Genomic DNA, 20,584 nt, shown 5'->3' with positions numbered 1-20,584 from the left:
AAGAAGAATCTAAGCCATAGTGTAGAGGGTGCCTTAAATTCCCTTCCGCTATAATGAGATTGATGAATACCTTAATTGCCATCATAGAGCCTTCATCCAATAGCTGATGAAAGCAAAAGCAAAGATCTACAGCTAAGCACGGGGATAAACTCCTGGAGTCCAGCTGTAGAGAGGGAGGAGTGATGAGCAAAGGGTTCAAGGCCATGCTGGATAAACCCACAGAGACAGCTGATCTGAGCAACTGGGAGCTCATTGACTCCAGACTGACAGCTGGGGAACCAGCATAAGACTGAACCAGACCCATGAATGTAGGTGTCAGTTGGGGGACTTGGGCAATCTATGAGGCCTCTGGCAGTGGAACCAATATTTATCTCTAGTGAATGAACTGGCTTTTTGGGGCCCATTCCCTATGGAGGGATACCTTGCTGAAACTAGACACAGTGGGGAGGATCTCTGCTCCTGCTCCAAATGATGATACAGACTTGGATGATTCCCCATTGGAGTCCTCACCCTCCTTGAGGAGTGGATGGGGGTTTGGGAACGGGTGATGGTGCGGTGAAATGGGAGGATGGGAGGGAATTGGGATTGATATGTAAAATAAGATTGTTTTAAAAAATAAAAAATAAACATTAAAAGCATTTGCATACATATTTGGCTAAAAAGATTCATAAAGACAAGCCTACAGTTGTGGGGTTAGATGCAAATGTACTCTAGGTGCTCATTGGCCAGACTCCTTTGCCTCTGTTGCTAGTAGTTAGGAAGCAATGATGGAAGCACAACATAAAAGCACAACATAATTTGTTAAGCATTTAGTACACATGTTGAATGAACTGTTAGAGCAAGAATTTTGCCTACACTTCAAGTCTTTCATGAATAAATGAGTAAAAATCTAGGAAGGAATTTTTAATAGCTTTCAATAAGCATTTGAAATATTTTCCTTTATTTTGCCACAATCAGAATATTTTTCAGTACTGATAAGGAGCATTACAGATGTTTTGCGGGCGTAGAGTTTACCTTTAGGTGCAAATGGCTTACACTTTCTACCAGTTCTTCAAGGTAGAGGACTGCTATTTTATCGTGGAAACGTAACCCACTTAGCAAAGTTCGATAAAGGGAATAAATTTCTTAAAGTATCATTTGCTCCTGACAACTTGAGAGAACTGTTTTTGTTTTTGTTTTTTTTTTAATGAGAAACAGTGGTTGTGAAACAAACTTTAAACAATTAATTCTTCTCTTAAAACTATGCTAATGCCAGCTATCTGTACCATTGAGGATGAACTCCATATGGGTTGGGGAAGAGGAGGAGCAAGAAGCCGTTGTCACCCCACATGGAATGTCAATGGAGTGGGTGGAGATCACATACAAACATCTAACATATAGCTACATGCTGAAGTGGCTGATCAGAGCAGCAGAATGTGAGCTCAGCCCAGGCAAACTGTCATCTCAGAAATTTGGCCTCTGCAGGGTAGTGTTCCTCTCCCTTACAACTGAATGACGACTGCAGACCACGAAAGTATTTAAACAGTTATATACATAGGATATACATGGGTGTCTTTGAAACGGCAGAAATTTAACGAAACAAAAATATTGTTCCTAGCTGAGCATGTCGGCTCATGTCTGCAATCCCAGAACTTGGGAAGCTGAGGCAGGAGCATTAGAAGTCCAAGGCTCGCCTTAGGTACAAATGAGGCACTATTGTAAAACAAGAAATTGCTGTTTCTTCTATTAACATAGTTGTAGGGACTCAGTCTTTGGTCTATTCTTAGGACTAATGTGTTACAGGATAGGTGTTGAATGAAAGTAGGATCAAATGGCAGTGCAGCAGTGAACACTCGAGATTAAGTGAGCCTGACAGTGTCAACACATAGGTCATTTATTTTAAAAAGAGAAACTATTCAAAGTAGGAGATTGATAGTACTGTATGAAAATATCTTATATATAGATAATGTCAAAATTAAATATATACATTAATTAAAAGTCTAACATATATTATTATCTTCAAAATATACTTCCCAAATTGAAAATTCAGTTACAGAAGCCTTAGTATACATAAATGGCAATAGTGACTGAATACTAAGTTTCAGTGTCTTTGGACTAAGTGAATTTCTATCTTTAAAAATTCTTTTATTTAAAAAGATGTGCTATGCTCTTTACTGAAGATACGTGTTATACATTCATGTTGAACTACATTTCTTGATATCTGTCTTAAGTGCCTTAAGCTTTTCTTGCTGCCACTGCTTTGAGATATGACTAGTTTTCATGAACAATATCCATCACTGTGAGTCCCCCTCCCCCAGCATCTCTAGCTTACAAGATGACAGTTTCACTCTTCATTTGATTCATAGATGCACAGTGGGCCAGAACATCATTTTTCTTTTAAAACAATGGTGACTTCGAATACTTGTAGGCTTTGTTTTTGTGGATTTGATATCTTCTGAAAAATGTGTGAAGGTTTAAAAAGTATTGCAGATGACATGATTGCTTTACAACGTCAGTACAGATAATATCTGTCCATATGTATAATTCTTACTGCAGTAATCAGTTGCATTGCTTGTGTCCATTTCTAGTACCTCATTGTGGTTTTCCCAGTTGCTCTGGTCATTTGACCAGGAGGTATCCAACAACTTCTGGAAGGATTTCAGCTCCTCAAAATGTATAAACGGGTAGGTACTTGGAGGTTGCAAATAACATATCCTATGTTTATATACTGCCCTTCAAAATTTTATTCCAACAAGTTTTTATCTCTCTCAGTAGTCTCTTTAGGAAACATGGATCATTCTTTTTCTGTTCCTTTAAATTCTTTTCTTCCTAGAGAAATAAATTCATAAGATTCAGTTTAACATCTTAATAAAATGTGTCTCAAAATATTTGTTTTTAAATTTTCATCATATTAGATGAAGTCTAATATTTAGTATACAAGAATAACAACTCATGCATAACATCTTAAAAATATGACATATGTTGATAATTACAATTTCTGACTGACAGGAAAACCCAGTCTACTGATGCTGAATGTTTCATCTGTCATTTTCACTTTGCGTCAGTGGACACAAGAGCCTAAAATTTCACAAAAGATAAATTATTTATGTAACTTAATTGAACTTTTTATATGAAAAAATTTAGTGAAAGGATTTAATACCAAAAATATTTAGATTAATGACAACTTACCTGATTCAACTTGTACCTTATAGTCTGTTGCAAACACTTAGTGTTTACTGAAGTATGGCTGGCATCTGCCTCATAAGTTGATTTTTCTCACCACAGTAAGAGTTTTTAAATGCTACCAGTACAGTATATAGAGAAAATGGAGAGAGATGCCTCCATACAGCAGATACTGGAGGGCGATGGCCATATTTCTTCTGACCCATGTGACATGGTAGAATGATTCTTCATTTAGTGAAGAACCAGTTATTGAATATTTCCTAGGTGAGATATTATGCTCAGTAATCCACGTATTTTACTTTATCCTGGTTACTCGGTATCCCAATGGACTTGATAATTTCACCTCTGTCTAAAAATGAGGATACTAAAGCCACAAAGAGGCAGAAAACAGTGTTGTGACACAGTTGTAATTTTTTCCCCTGTTTTTGGCTTTTTGAGACAAGGTTTCTCTGTGTAACAGTTCTGGTTGTGCTCTAACTCACTGAGATCCGACTGCTTCTGCCTTTCCGGTGCTGAATTAAGGGTGTGTGCCACCAGCAGCTGGCCTGATCTCTTTTTAATTCAGTCACAAATTCATATCTTTATTAGTTATATCCTTAAGTAATGCCCCAGCATGTAGATTTTAAATAACTTTAAAGAGCAGATGACAGATTTTGAAGATAGATAATGGGAAAATTTTCATTAATCTTTTTAGAACATTTTTAATGTTCATTTCACTAAGTTACTATACTTGGATAGGAGAAATGTAATTTGTACTTCCATGGTGTTAATGTTGGTATAGTATGTATTCATAGGTTCTACATCTTTGGATTTAATCAACTGCAATTTGAATATACTTAAAGAATATGGGTGAACTGCACTGAACATGTGTGGACTCTTTTCTTGTCATAGTTTTTTAAGCTACACATCATAACAACTAAATATTAATCATTTACATTGCTGTGGGCATTTTAAGAAGCCTACATGCAATTAGAGTATATAGGAAGATATTATTGGTTATATACAGAAACTCCATCATTTTCTGTTGGAAATGTGAGCATTGACAGAATTTTGTGTGTGAGGAGATGTCCCAACTGTTCATCTGAATAGTGATGTACAACAAAACATAACATGGAAAAAGTAGACGGGAAAGAAACCTTGCTTTTCTCTCTGAGATTCTGGAGATTAAAATATTCTAAACTTTTCAAATTCTGAGTCATGGGCCCTTGACATTTTTATCCTACTTCTAACTCATGTATTTGTGTACTTTGAATTTTATACTTTGAGTTGGAATGCCTAGGACTTCCTAACGGCCAGTGTATGCAAACTCACCTACTGCCTAACAAAGAATCTCTATGCTCCCATGTATGTGGTGCTCAAACAACAGTAATGGAAATGTAAGAAAGAATCCATCATCCATGAGCCAGCATGCTCACTGTTCAATGTCCCAGACTGGTTAGTCTTTTAAAGCAGATTCAAAAGGGTTTTCTGTTTTTATAACCAGAGCAAGAGGAGCATTCTAAAGGCACAGGCTTCCTTAGGAGTGGGGATAATACAGCTCTACTGAAAGTGATCAGCAGCACTTAGAGTTGTGTGACGACAGAGGTGACCACTGGAGAATGATAGCTTTCTAAACAGGAGTGATGTTCACAGTAAACAGCCCATGCTTACCTTGTTTGTGCAGTTCACCAGCGTCTGTGTGCCTTGGGAAACTGTTAGCAAGTGGATATTGAATTCTTCACTGATATTCATTTTAAGAAATTGCTTCAACTTGCGAGCAGCACGGTTTAAAAAAGCAGCTTCCTAACAAGAAAAGAAATCAAAAGGGCCGTGATAAGAAATTTTAGTTACTCACTTAACATAAAGCTAGAGCCCTGTCACTTAGTGAAACCCCACCTCCACCCCAGCTTTCTATTCTGGTTAATCACATGACTGACGAGTAACAGGAATGAAAGTGTTTGGCTCTGAGTATACAGAGAACATGAAATGCCTAGAGCTTGTTTAATGATTATCTGGCTTTCAAATAGTCTTTTCTCACTATGTGTGTGTGGCTTTATCGTTTGTGAGGGAACATGTTACAAGACTATATACTTTTAACAGGAAACCAAAGAAGAAGGCTGCTGGAAATACAAGTGGGGAAAGGTAGGTGCGATTTTGCAACCATTTCTGAAATTTAGTGTCTGGAAGAGCAGATGATAGTAAAATAAAATAAAATAAGAAAATGAAGAGGCATGCAACCTAAGACATAACACTCTTTAGGTAAATTGGTTAATAAATAAAAAGAACTTATGGTTTCCTGATACTGTAATATTAATATCTATGTGAATTGTAGAAAAACGATTTAAAGAGCATCTCTGTCTCTTTGGGGGAAAATTACAAACTTTTGGAAATTTTTTTTCCATTATAATTGACCAACTAGAGTTGATTTGGGCATAAACTTCAACAAATACTAAAAAAAAAATTCAAACTGTCTAAAACTAAATGGTGTGTGTGTGTGTGTGTGTGTGTGTGTGTGTGTGTGTGTGTACATGTGCAATCATTTTTTTTGCAGATGTCTTTTATTTGAATTAGAAACAAGATTGTTTTACATGTCAATCCCAGTTCCCTCTCCCTCCCCTCTTTCCCTACCATCCCCCCCAACTAAAACCCTACCTATCACCCTACCTGCTCCCCCTGGAGGGTGAGGCCTTCCATAGGGTGTCATAAGAGTCTATTGTATCCTTTGGGGTAGGGCCTACACCCACCCCCGTGTGGCTCAGGGAGTATACCTCTATGTGGAATGAGCTCCCAAAGTCCACACCTATGCTAGGGATAAATACTGAACTACTACAGGAGGTCCTGTAGATTTCTGAGGTTTCCTCACTGAAACCCATGTTCCTGGGGTCTGGAACAGTCCCAAACTGGTATCCCAGCTATCAGTCTGGGGACCAAGAGCTCCCCAATGTTCAGGTCAGCTGTTTCTGTGGGTTTATGTGCAATCATTTGTAACAAGACCTTTCCTTCACAAGAGTTTTTTTGTGGGGGAGGGGAAAGATATTTGTGCCTTTATATTCATAGTATTTAGTATTTTCAAGGTGAAAGACAGGAAAGTAGAAGAACACATTATCTACTTTTTAATCTACTGAGAACAGGATATCTGTAAAACTGACATATAACAGGCCACAGTATAATATAATAGATGAATGATAATCCTATCATTAAGATAAAAAGATTATGGCATTAATTTAATTAGCTAACAAGTTTGTATAAAATCAAGCTCATATGATAAATTCCCAATTATCATTACCTTTGCATCATCACATGGATGTTTTTTAAAAAAGTTTGGTTCATTATTTGGGCAATTGCTTACAGTTCCAGTCATTTTGTCCTGTAATAAATAATATGAAACAATATGGTTAATGCTGAGAATCTCTATAATGTGTAGTTATAAAATAACATTTTTATAATATGAACACTTTAAGGAAAGTAAATTAGCCTGATTTCACTGAGTAAGCATCAAGAATAGTTTTCCTTACATGAAAAATAAGGAAATGTGTACAATATCACCTCAAATATGATTCAGGATCTTTTAAGGACAAGTTGGACTAGCTCTGTTCAACAAACTAGCAATTCCAGGATTTCCTGCTTCTCAAAGACTTCAGGCAATCCTAGTCTGATTGATATTGTAAAAGCAATAAGTACAGCAAGAGCAAGATTAGTAAAGGGCTTATCTGCCACCCAGGAAAATGTGCATTGTTCTTATTGCTCATACAAAGGCTGAGTGTTTTCCTGACTTTAAAATACATGTTTAAAATACTATTTTACCTGGAGGAAAATTATTTGCTCCAACACATAATTGTTTAAAGATTCAACACTCACTGATGGCTGTTGTTCAAAGTTTTCTGCAAAACCCCATATGGAAGCCAATTTAAGAGAATAGTGACCTAGTTTCATGTGGCATTTGGTACATGGGTCACTGAATTTCTTTAAGCAAGGTAACTTCTTGCCTTTGGAAAAGCATGCTTTTGGGGATGTGTCTGTACCAGCTACGCAGTATGTAGTTCATACTCTAAACATCACAGTTGTAAGACATATATTTCCTAAAACTATCATATTATATCTAAAAGTAGTAAAAAATTATTTGTCTACTAAGTAATTTTCTATCTCAAGAATTGCATCAAATTGTATATACATTTTTTTTGGTTAAAAATACAAAATCACATATGAAATTTGATACAAAATTAAATTCTTAGAGAATTATAGCAAATTTCATAATAATATTTGAGACTCCTTTTTAGTTAGGCCAATGCTCTGAAACACTAAATACAATTCAGTTTCATATGCTGTAGAGAGAGAATGTTGTACTGACTGACTTGCTTGCCAGGTGTTTGATCAAGAATTAACTGTGATGGCACTACACTTTTAACATGGGCATAGAAGATGTCAGAGTTGCCTTCTGAAGTTACTACACAATCTTATCAAGAGCAACTCTGAGTATGAATTCATAGGGAAAGAAAATAGTTCCTATCTTGTGATTTAGCAAATACCAACTAATAGATTCTCATTGGTTCATTTAAACATTATTCACAGTTTATTATAAATCAAGAAAAACCACAATAGAAGAGTCAAAACATTGTGAGCTATGGATTGAATTTTTTCCTAGAAAAAGTCTTCGGTTTCATTAGGTTGTGCCTTTTTGTTTTATTTCTATTGTCTTAATTACTGTTCTGTTGCTCTGAAGAGATGCCACGATCAAGACAACTCATATAAAGTAAATATTTAACTAGTGGGTGGGCTTGTTTAAAGTTTTAGAGGTTTAGTCGATGACCATCATGGGAGGAATCAGACAAACATGGCACTGGAGTGGTAGCCTAGAGATCTACATCCTGATTCACAGGCAGCAGCTAGGTCTGACATGCTTCTTGAAACCTCAACGCTCTCCCTTACCCCTCCAATACAGCCACAGCTCCTAATCCTTCCCAAATAGTTCTATCTACTGAGAACTAACCATTCAAACACATGAGCCCATAGGGGCCATACTCATTCAAACTACCATATTCCACTCCCTGGTCCCATAGCCTTGTAATCATATCAGAATATAAAGTGCACACAGTCCAACTTCAAAAATCCCCAAAGTTTTTCAGTCTCCATGTTTAAAATCCAAACTCCTGAGACTCATTGAGATTTAAGGCAATCCCTTCATTGTAACACCCTGTAAAAGCAAAACCCAAAATATCTATCACATACTTCTAAATACATTGCCACAAAATATATATTACCATTCCAAAAGGGAAGAATGGGAAGATATTAATGAAACCCTGGGCCAAAGCAAGACCCAGCAGGTCAAATTCCAAATTCTGTATCTCTCTGCCCAATGTCTAAGGGCTGAGTAGATAACGCTTCATATCTCCTACACCTTCCAGCTTTGCTGACTGAAACACACTTATCTTTCTTGGGCTGGTTCCACAACCTGTGTAGCTTCTCTTTTTGTCAAGTATCCTAGGCTGTAGCTTCTCCAGCATCTTGGGATCTCTATCACAATTCAGGCTTCACCATCACAGCTTTACACAACGGCGTCTCTGGGCCTCTGTGCGTGGCCACATGCCTCACCTCAAAAGCTTTTCTTAACTATGGCGGGAGATTCCATAATCCCTTTCCTGTATTTTTTGTGACCCCCAAACCAGGAGAACTACTGCATGCTGGAGTTGGAATCTGACTCTAAAGTCAGAAGTTCTGCTTGTTGGAGTTGGAACTTGGCCCTTCCTTGAACTACATTTGCATATGCCTTCCATTGTTGTTTAGGTCAAAGAAATCCTTTATACCTTTCATTTCACAGGCTGCAGGATTAGCTGGGAGGGGTCTTGCCCAGAGGTTACCTCTTCCATTTATTCCTTGCAACATCAGGCCTTTAAGGTTCTCATCTTCTTCAGCTCCAACACTAAATTTTTTGGTCCCTTTTTTCTCCTCAAACTGTGCCACTTGGCACAATTGATATGACAATCTCTTGAAATCTCCTCTGACAGTGATATTAACACAAAATTCTTCAATTTATCCTCAGGTGGATTTTTTAGCAAGGGCAGAAAACATCCACATTCTTTGCCAAAATACCACAAGAATGGTTTCTAGTGCTGTTGATATTGTTCTCCTCGGAAACCTCTTGAGCAATGTCTGCAGAGTCCAAATTGTCCTCAGAATTACTGTCTTCTGTGCTTCTACTAAGATGGTCCATTAAACTCCACTTAGATAGTCAACTGAGTTTTCTTGTTCAGAGTGTCAATGTCATCCATATTCTTCCAAACGACAGCATGGTCATGCCTGCTATACCTTTATTTCCAAACACTAATCTTAGGACATACCTTCTTCTATAGCACTCTTGCTGGTCTCGAACTCACAGAGATCTGCCTGCCTCTGCCTCCTGAGTGCTGGGATTAAATGTGTGCTCCACCAACACCCGGCTCTATAGACTCTTGAAGTACATTGATCCTCTAGTTATTTTGCTTTATGTGTGTTCTTCTACACAATATTACATATGATTACTTAATGAGACACTAACTTCCAATTTATATTTTAGCCTTTATTTCCCCCTGACAACCCAAAGAATTCATTTTTCTAATTTTTACTTTTCTAATATTATATTAATCTTGGCTCCTTTTATGTTAGTTTCTTAAAAATGTTAAGAAAAATTGTTAGTGTTTTCTACTGTAATTATGTGCAATCTATTTATTTGTTTAGTGTATGCAGGTAAAAGTACAGGTATATATACACTTACAACAGCATGTGTGGAAGAAGGATGACAACTGTTGAGAATTCTTGTCACCTTGTGAGACACAGAGATTGAACTCATTTCTGTAGGCCTACAACACAAGTACATTTACCCACTAAGCCATCTCATTGGCCCTAATCTTTTTACTTAAATTCTTCCATTTTACTTTGCTTATATATTGTGCTTGCTTCTTCATTTTTGTTAGAACCAATAGATAGTACTTCTGTCTTTCTAACTGGAAGCTAAAACTGTTTAGATTATTGTTCAGCTAATACATAGCAGTGCCTCACACCTCATGGCTGCTTTAGCAAATTACCCAAAACTTGGTGGTTCAAAAAAATAGAAATGCATTCTGTTACATTCCTAGAGATCACATATTAAAAGTCAAAGTATTGATTGGACGTCCTAAAGGAGGATCCATAATCTGGGTCCTCTATCTACTGCTGGCTGCCAGAATTTCTAGTGTTCCTGGCTTATGCACATCACCATATTTTACCATGGTGTGTGTCTCTGGTCTCTCAGAGTTCTGTCTTACAAGGACATTTGCAATAGCAGAGCTCTTCTGGGTTGTCCAGTATAATTTTCCTATGTCAAAACTTTGGTTTAATCATATTCTCAAAGATTTCTTTATCATAAATTTCCAGGGACTAGAATTTAGTATGTTTGAATGACATAATTTAACTTATTGCAGAGAAGTTTGCTTTTCTGTCCATAAATATTGGATTTGAGCTAAAGACTGACTGTTTAGTTGTGTACATGAACAGATTATACATGAGCACACTTCACTCTCAAAAAATTGGCTCCTTCTGATGTTTCTGTGTAGGGACAAGCATCAAGAAGCAGCTCATTCATTATTGCTGCATAATAAATTTCAGTTAAGGTAGCATATATAATAAAAACTTATTCTTTGTAGTTTCTGAAGGTTAGAATTTGGGAAAGGCTTCCGGATCCACATCTGCCATGAAACACAGTTAAGACGTCGGCATTGTCTGTAGCCATCTGGTTTTGACTAAAACATGGGTATTTACTCTCAAGGTGCCTCACTAGTTTACCACAGGAGCATTTCTTCAGGTTATTTTGAGTCCTTAAACATATTGTTTGGATTTCCTTCAGTGTTCAACACCCAAAAGAAAGAGATTTTCTATCTTTTCTGATTCAGTTTTAGACACACACTGTCTCTTCCACATTATTTCATTGGCTCAAATGGAAACATTAATTCTATTCTACCTTCAAGCGGGAAGAATTAAACTCTACTTCAAAAGAGGTTTCAAAGATTTTGTAGTCATATATATAAAAAAAAAACAACCGTATTCTTCTATGTCATGACTCAGAATGAATTATTTGGAAATCACAGTGTACATCTCTGAATGTGAGAAATATATGCTATATGTTATTGTTATAGTAAAATTTACTGTTAGAGATCAGTTCACTGACCAAAAATAAGGGAGATTAAAGATAAAAGTAGTCAACAGGCAGCTGTTTTGTCACCCAATTGTTCTAGTTTCCACTATAGAATAGTTCATTTGGGTTTTCTTTATGGAAGAGAATTTCAGTAGAGATCTCACTCACTCTTCATGGTCACATGAACTTTGACCAAACTTTGTATGCATTTGTTGCACTCATTGCTTCTAGTTAGTATTTAAGTGCATATTTGCTGCTTCCTTGCATTTTTTTTAAGATTGGTCCTCAAGATACAAAATATTTACAAAGAAATGGAAGACTCAATCTTAAGTTTGGTTCTAGTTTTTGAAAATTGATTTTCTACAAAAATTTTCATTATTTCTGCTTACTATCATCAGAGCCCATCCATGGACAACATCAAAAAGTATCATGGGAAGGAACTTATAAAATGTTGAGTTTATGCTCCCTGGATGAAATTTGCATATTGTTTATAGAATCCTCTTTCAGTTGGTACAAAATTTACAGTAGACTGTATTTTGAGTTGGCAGTTAGTTGATAATGTAAACAAAAACTCACTTATCATTGATCAAATACTTGTTGTGCACCTACCATGTGATATTTACTAGTAGAGATACTATAATAAAAGTTACATATGGTTCCTCCTCTCAATGTGTTATTGTTTGGTGGTAAAAAACAGACATTAATCTGATAGCCACCACTATTATCACAACTTGGTAATTATGAAATTGTGAATCATAAATGGTATTATCCTTGTTGACTTTGTTGTTGTTATTGTTGTTATAATTATCTGAGAAGAGGAACCTCAGTTGAGAAAATGCCTCCATTATATTGCCTATAGGGTTTGTCTGTAAGGCATTATTCATTAATGATTGATGTGGGAGGGCTGAGCCCAATCTGAGTGGTTCTAATCATGGACAGATGATACTTGGTTTTATACAAAAGCAAACTGAGCAAGCCACTGAGAGAAAGCCAGAAGAAGTATTTCTCTATGGTCTCTGCTTTCAGTTTCCTGTCCTGATTTCCCTTTCTTGATAACTACAACTGTGAACTGAAATAAACTTTTCTGCTCCAAGTTGTTTTTGGTCATGAAGTCTGTCACAGCAATAGACAAATGCCATGAAGGGCTACAGATAGATTGTATTTAGGAACCCTCATTGAGGCTTTGTCTAGGACTGAACACTTCAACTAAGTACTGCACCACAAGTCACCTAGGGATAAAGGAACAGTAGGCCTCAAAACAGAGAAAATGAGGTTCACAATTAGCTTTCTCTGGAGTGAAAGTGTCATGGCAGCAGATGACTGAATAAAAAAAATGAAAAGAATGGAACATATCCAATAAATCAGAGATATAGCATCGTAAAAAAAGAAAAAAAAAGAAAGAAATGTGCTGGAAGAAGTCAAATTGTTCAATCTTAAGAGCATGATAAGAAACCTTTCTAAATCTTACAAGTAAAAGTCAACTATTGACAATGTATTGCGTTGAGTTGGAAAGGCTCAAGCATGTATCTGGGTGAATACCAGATATTTTTTGTCATCTGTTACTGAATAGTGGCTTACTGGTATCTTTGCTAGAGTTTTAATTTCTGTAATTAAACACCATACCAAAAGTAACTGGAGAAGAAAGGGTATATTTCAGGGAACAGTTCCATATCATTGTCCATAAACGATTGAAATCGGGGGGGGGGGGCGGGACTCAAACAGCGCAAGAACTTGGAGAAAGGAACTGATGCAGAGACCATGGAGGCCTGCTGCCTAATGGCTTGTTCCGCCTGCTTTCTTATAACACCCAAGATCACCTAAATATAATCCATAGTGGGTTGTATGCTCCCACATTAAAAAAAATGGAGACAGACTTTCCCACAGACTAGTCAGATAGAGGAAATTCATCAGTTGAGATAGCTTCTTCAAAAACGACTCTATTGTGTCAAGTTGATATAAAGTCAGCCAGTACAACTGGATTTCTTAATAGGAAAGAAACCATAGATGGGGGGGGGGTTGAAAAATATTTAGGAAACAAACTTAACATGATTTTAAAATTATGAAAGACGATACATTAATGGTGATTCCTAGGTTTTCTGGCCTATGTAATAAAATATTCTGTCTGGTAATTTTTTTGAGTTTTGAGACAGGGTTTCTCTGTGACTTTGGATGTTGTCTCATACTCACAGATATCTGCCTGCCTCCAGAGTGCTGGGATTAAAGACCTGTGCCACCAACGCCTGGCTCTGTCTGGAAATTTTCAGGAGTAGGGAATAATAGAAAAGGTAAAATGTATACAATTCTGTGTTTGAGATGAAAAGTGATGTTCAAGCTGACTTTCAAAAACCCAGGAATAGAAGTTAAACAGTTGGTAAGGGAATAGGTTGTTTTGATGAGGCAGTTCATACTTTAAATGCCAAATGAAAACTCACTTAGGCTTGTACACATTTATTCACAGAAGGAAAAATAAGCTAATATAGGGAACAGAGTGCTAAAAATAATCATGGAATAAAAAATAATTACATGCATTATAATCAACCTCAGATATAGATTTAGAGAACTGACCACAAAGTAAACCAAAGAATATAAGAAAATAAATTTTAGAAACAAAAAGAATAAAACCAACTAAAGAAGCAAAGGCAATACAGTAAAAGCAATGCAATATAGAATTTCAAAAACATGTTTTGGTGACAAATAGATACCTTTTTCCTAAAATCAAAAGATCAATTAGCAAAACTCTAACCATACAGTCCACACCACCAGAGAAGCTAGGAAACAAGGACAACTCTAAGAGAGACATACATGTTCCCCCAGAGAAGGGGAAAAGGACAAGATCTGCTGAGCAAATTGGGAGTATGGGGGGAGGGGAGAGGGAGCTAGGAGAATGAGAAGGGGAGAAGAGGAGGGGTGAGAAGGACATGAGGAAGCAGGAAGGTTGAGTTGGGGGAAGAATAGAGGAGAGCAACATAAGAGATATCATAATAGAGGGAGACATTATAGGTTTAAAGAAAAATCAGGCACCAGGGAAATGTCCAGAGACCTACAAGGATCACACCAACTAACAATCTAAGCAACAGAGGAGAGGTTACCTTAAATGCCCTCCCCTGATAAAGAGATTGATAACTAACTTATATGCCATCCTATAGCCTTCATTCAGCAGCTGGTGGAAGTAGAAGCAGACAGCCACAGCTAAACACTGAACTGAACTAAAATCCAGTTGCAGAGAAGGAGTGATGAGCAAAGGGGTCCAGACCAGGCTGGTGAAACCCACAGAAACAGCTGACCTGAATAAGGGGGAACTCTTTATCCCCAGACTGATTGCTGGGAAACCAGCATGGGACTGATCCAGACCCCATGAATGTGGGTGTCAGTGAGGAGACCTCAGAAATCTATGAGGCCTTTTGTAGCGGATCAGTACTTATCCATAGCATAGGAATGGACTTTGGGAGCCCATTCCACATAGAGGGATATTCCCGAGCCTAAACACACGGGAGAGGGCCTAGGCCCTATGACTCTGAAGGCCCTCTATGGAAGGCCTCACTCTCCCTGGGGAGAAGAAAGGGTGAGGGAGTTGGGGGGGGCAGGGGAGGAGGAGAGGGAGAGGGAACTGGGAGTGATGTGTAAAATAATCTTGTTTCTAATTTAAATAAAAAATGGAGAAAAAAGTAAAAAAAAGAAATAAAAGAAGATGCAAATTACTGATACCAAAATTGAAAAGGCTACATTACTTATATCCAATGGACATTAAATATAACTTGAATAATGTCTATGTATAGGTCTTACTATCTCATTTTAGGGATGTTACAGTAAAACAATAATAAATATATTTACTTCAAATTTCACTTTTTTTTTCCAGTACAGTCATCCCTCACATAGGGTGTTGGTTTTAGGATAACTGCAGTTACCAAAAATCATGGATATTCTTGTCTCTCACATAAAATGAGAAAGTTTCTCTTAGACCTAGTGTTTTATTTTTCAATGGACTTTATATGAATAAAAACTTATTTTGCACATTTTAATAAATCATGAGAATTTTCATTAGCCTGTTGATGTATTAATTGGTATTTGAATGCTAAAACAGATTTGCTTGGTGGGATATGAGTAGGCAATCTTTTGACTAGGTATATATTTTTGTATATTATAAGATTCAGTATGCTAGTATTTTTTGCATCTAGTGTGCATCTAAATTCATGAGGCATTCTAGTACATAGTTTTCTTGTAATGTCTTTGTCTAATTTTTATATCATGGCAATACTGATCTTTTGATGCCTAGAAAAGAATGATGAATAGTTTTAAAAACTTGAAAGATACCAAAGAACAGAGATGATAGAGACATCCTATGTTCATATATGGAACGACTGCTGGAAATCCAAACTACATTACAATGGATTCAATCTAACCCAAATTAAAATCCCACTGAATTATTTCAAGAATTAGCAAACTGATTCTAATGTTTATGTTGAGAACTTGAAGGACCTTACTTGATAGTAAACATTATTGAAGAAGAACCGAGTTCAAGAGTAGACAATGCCTAATCTGGAGACTCACTAGGAGATCATCATCATCACAATTCTGTAATACAGATGAAAGAATAGCAAGCAGATGAATGGGACTCTTGTCACCTTTTAAGTAGACCTATTTTTAAAAAGGAGCTGATCTCTGGCAGAAAAGCAAAGATAAAAAAATACAGTAACACATGCTGACAAGTAGTTTTGGGGACAAATAGATATAAACACTTCTTACCCCAAGAAGGTAGACAAATATTATAGTTTTCACAATATTGATTCAAGTAAATCAAGATGTAATAGAAATTGCTAAACTAAAATTCTTCTTGATTATAGCATAGGATAAAACCTAGATGTCCATTTGCATTCTGATATTTTTAAATACAATAATTTTAAAAGTATGATCCTTTAAAGGTATGAAAGAAATAAATGAAAGTGAAATTTTGCTTTGCAAAATAATATTGCCTTGCAAAAAAGAAGTATCGAGAGAATGTAGAGACATACTGCAGACTGGGAATAAGTTTCACAAGAAACATCAAATGAAGAATATTTTTAAATATTTAAATAGAAGCCTTAAAATAACAGTAAGATAAAGAATAACATATTCAAAAAGAAAAGAAAATGCTGAGTCGTGAACATGTACCTCACTAAAGAAGATTATTTGGTGACAAAGTATAGGAAGACATGTTCAACATCACATGTCACTAGGGGGAGTAAAGAAAACAATGAAATACCACATGCCTCTCATGACTTTTGCAACATCTAAAATCTAAAACAGACCACACCAAACACTGGACAGGGTATGGAGCAATACGAATTCTCAATTATTGCCTGTGGGAATCCAAAATGGCACTTTGATTTGTAAGGCAGTTTGGTTGTTTATCTTATAAAATTAAGCAAACTATTCTTTAACTCAGCAATCTTGATCCTCAGTATTTACCCAAAGGATTTGAAAGCATGCTCATACAAATGCTGCAAATAGAGATTTAAAGTGGCTTCCTCATTTTCTCAATTGTGAGGCAATGGAAAGATCTCTCATCAGGTAAAAAACCAATGGTACATCTAGACAATGAGATACTTTTTACTGAAAAGAAAGGCGTCAAACTACAAGAAGACTTGAGAGAAATTTACATCTGTCTTGCTAGTGAAAGAAACATTTAAGAAAATTATGTATACAAGAAAACATTCATAGCTTCCAGAGATCAGAGTGATGAATGGGGCAGTGAAAGTTTTCTATATGGTTCTATGACTTGAATATTTGATATTTCAAAAATCAACCCACAGTTTTACTTTTCATCAAGAAAGAACTCTGAAGTAAGATATGGACACAGAGTGATAATCATGTGCAAAATCTTAGATTGTAGTAAATCTGTCAATGTAATAGTCTATGTTGATGTTAAAGCAATTTTTTTTCTGGAGTTCAGGGAGATATACTGAAACTCTATCCTTTTGGTTGTGAAATTAACATTGGTCTTATAAATAAATTTCTTTATTTGAAAAATTTCTATGATAAGGAAATGGGAGGCGTGACTCCAAAACATTGACAAATAGCTGGGCATGATGTCAAATGTCTGTAATCCCAGAACTTGATTAATGGAAGTAGGATAATCAAGAATTAAAGTCATCTTTAACTACATAGCACATTAGAGGCCAACCTAGGTTATGTGAGACCCTTCTTTAAAAAATGTGTTAACACTAAGCAAGAGTGACATAACTAGCACATTGAGGAAGTAAACACACACACACACACACACACACACACACACACACACACACACACACCAGGTTATTATTACTCAAGTGTCTAAAGCCCTGTAAAGATAGAATCCTGATATTATAAAAATTATTTTCTGAATACTGATTTTGTAAGAAAACTTATAAGCAAACCAAACCAGTGAATTCTTATTTGAATGAAAAAAAAGCACTAACCATTTGTTTAGAAAATATCAAATGGTTATAGCAAAATGTCATCAGGAGTCATTTTGTTGCTATGTTCTTTTGCAGAATAATAGTATTTGATTTTCCCCTATGCCCATGGCATATTTAGTCTTAAGTTTTTGGGTGTCAAGTATGGGTTCCATCTCATGGAGTGGGTCTTAAATCTAACTACAAAGTAGTTGGTTGATCCCATTACATTTGTGTCACTATTGTACCATATCATACTTTGTAGGCAGGTCACTGTTGTAAATAACAGGGCTTATAGCTGAGTTGGTGGCTACCTTTCTCTTCTGGTATTCTGCAGTGCCAAGAACTCTAGTCAGTAGAGGCAAGGCTTCTCAAAAGAGTCCAGGTCAACTTCTTAGTTTTTGATGAAATATGTAAGTGTTGTCTTTAACAATAGGGCCTTACCATTGGTGTGTCTAGAGCAACCAATAAATAAGCCTTGGCAATAGCCTATGTTGTTTGGGAGTTTTCATAGGCCTCTTTGTCCAAAGGCTCAACAAGGTATTGCCCATTCCTGACACTAGAAATTTTACTTGGTGGTGTAACACATCTAGTTGGGACACTGTCTTTCCTGTTATTTGGTGACTCCATTTAGTTGTATTTCATATATGCACACATTTCAGAAATCTTCAACAATAGTAGGTTTCCATGTGGTTTTTCAAATGGCCTTAGTGATAGCTGTCCCTCCCCATTATGCCTCCTTTACCCTTTCTTCTACCGCTTTTTTTATTTAATCCTATTCTAGTTTCACCATTTTTTTCTGTAACAATATATTCTATTTCTACTTCCTTAGGAGATCCTTTTCTGCCCCCTACCTGCTAAGTTCCTAACCTCAGTGGTCATTGCTATTGTAGCATGCATAATTATGTTTAAAAGCTAGCATTCAAACATAAGTTAGCTTACAATGCTTATACATTATTCACTATGCTGTCTTTATTTAAATGAGCTTGATTCAAATGTTTTAATCAGCTAAGTTAACAGAAGAGTTGTATAGATAAATTCTATCAAATTGCATCTAAATCTTAACCCTCTTCCACTTATTGGTGATGCTTTTTTTCTTTATTTATCAATGCATACATTAAACAAAGTAATTTATGTAATATAAATTAATATTTTACAGGAATTCCTGTCTTCATATGAACCAAGATAAATGACAAAAGGTTAAATTTTGGCTAGTCTTTTGAAAGTGCTTAATTCAAGATGGTTCCTAAATTTCAATATGTGACTAATAAAAGAGAATAGTGGAAGCAGGAATTTCAGAATGAAAAACAGAGCGAAGGCACTGTGGTCCAAAATTGCATAGCTTGTTTGGGAAATAGTAAGCAATCCTCTGTAATTCTACTGTTAGAAAGGTAGCAGTCTATACAGTGTGAAAATTAGGGTAAGAAAACAGCAAAGAAAATTATCCAGATAAGGAATTAGTCCTGTGTTCTGGAACAACCAGTGGGAAGTTACTGCACCAGGCTATGGCATGGTTTCAGCCCTGCCTTGTAATGATAAGCACTTGTTTAGGAATACTCGGAACAACTCAGAAATGCATTTCTGATAAATATATTTACTCACTTTGCCTGAGAAGCAAATTCAGTGATGTGTAGACACGAATCATGGGAAGAATAGAGTAAGAACAAATCCAGAAGCAGGACAAAGCTTGTTTGCAATAATTCTGCTTTGCTAGAAGTTTGCAACTGGGACAGTTGATTGAAGGATCTGGCTTCAACTTAGCAATATCTTATTAAATAGAGGGGCATGCTTCAGTGTGGAACAGCATTGCAAAGTAACTTATATGGCAATCAATTCCCAAATTGTTCTGTTTTCTGCCAAAAACATATGGGGAAAAACAAACAAACAAATGCATGTGGACTGAATCATGTTTAATATATGTAATATTTTGGATGACCCTTTACAAGTTCTCATCAGTGAACAACTTTTTCAAAGGTAACAAATGAAAAGCATTTGTAAAAGCTAAGGCAATCCCTATGAAATCTTGTATCCCAAGTCTCTCCTTTAGCTGCCTATGCTTCTAAGTTAACAAAGGCAGCTATCTGAGAACAAAAACAGCAATCTTTCAGTTTGAGCATTATTTCCTTGTTATGAACACAGATTATATATATATATATATATATATATATATTATATATATATATATTTGGTTTCTGAGACAAGATTTCTCAATTTCTCAATATAACAGTCCTGGCTCTCCTGGAACATGCAACATGCTTTGTGGACCAGGTTGGCCCCAACTCATAGAGATCCACATGCCTCAATCTCCCAAGTGATAGAATTAAAGGCAGGTGCCACCACAGCCTAGCAGAAAATATTTTTCTGATATGCATGAAACAAAATATCCTTAGTACACTGAACTAAATACCCGCAAAGTGTATCCTACCAAAATTTATGGGGAAATTTTAATATGTGCTACATTGTAATAAACAGCAAATAAAATATTTAAATAAAGAAAATTTTTGTTAACCTCCCACTCTTTATGGCCAAGAGTAGGTCAAGCCCAAGAACCCTGTAGTTGCCATTTTGCTCATTTAGTTTATACTCCTAAGGCAACACATTTTATAGTATGTGTGTCAACTGCAGTTAAAACACTAGCAGAACTATGAAATAAATGTTTTAACAGCTACTATTTATGGAAATTTACTGTAGAGAATTCCAGAGGGGGAATGCAAAAACGGTCCCTCCAAAAAGAACTTTCACAATACTGTTTCTCAAATATAGTATTTTAGAATATTATCATGAAAGTGCCCCACCAAATACTTAGATAACAAACATTGAGATGGTTAGTTTTTGCTTATGAAAATAACTACATACAATTTGTTTGATCAGATGGAGCATAAAATGCCAT

General features: G+C 36.1%; 1 protein-coding gene across 2 annotated transcripts in view; it reads right to left on the bottom strand.

Moving 5' to 3' along the window:
- Positions 1–413: 413 nt before the first annotated feature.
- Positions 414–20,584, bottom strand: part of Il7 (interleukin 7) — a 41,108-nt gene continuing 20,937 nt past the window's right edge. Inside the window, exons 3-5 of one of the 2 annotated variants that reach the window (XM_027398782.2) lie at positions 6,428–6,508; positions 4,813–4,944; positions 414–2,808 (exon numbers count right to left, since the gene is read on the bottom strand). In XM_027398782.2, coding sequence (XP_027254583.1) covers positions 2,701–2,808; positions 4,813–4,944; positions 6,428–6,502 — 315 coding nt within the window. In that variant the 5' untranslated portion in view covers positions 6,503–6,508 and the 3' untranslated portion in view covers positions 414–2,700. The remainder of the gene's footprint in view (positions 2,809–4,812; positions 4,945–6,427; positions 6,509–20,584) is intronic. The other variant, XM_027398781.2, reaches the window with a different exon arrangement.

This window comes from Cricetulus griseus, chromosome 2 (assembly GCF_003668045.3).
Source record: "Cricetulus griseus strain 17A/GY chromosome 2, alternate assembly CriGri-PICRH-1.0, whole genome shotgun sequence".
Taxonomy (NCBI): domain Eukaryota; kingdom Metazoa; phylum Chordata; class Mammalia; order Rodentia; family Cricetidae; genus Cricetulus; species Cricetulus griseus.
The sequence above is the reverse complement of the archived record's forward strand: the minus strand, read 5'-3'. Positions and strand labels throughout refer to the sequence as shown.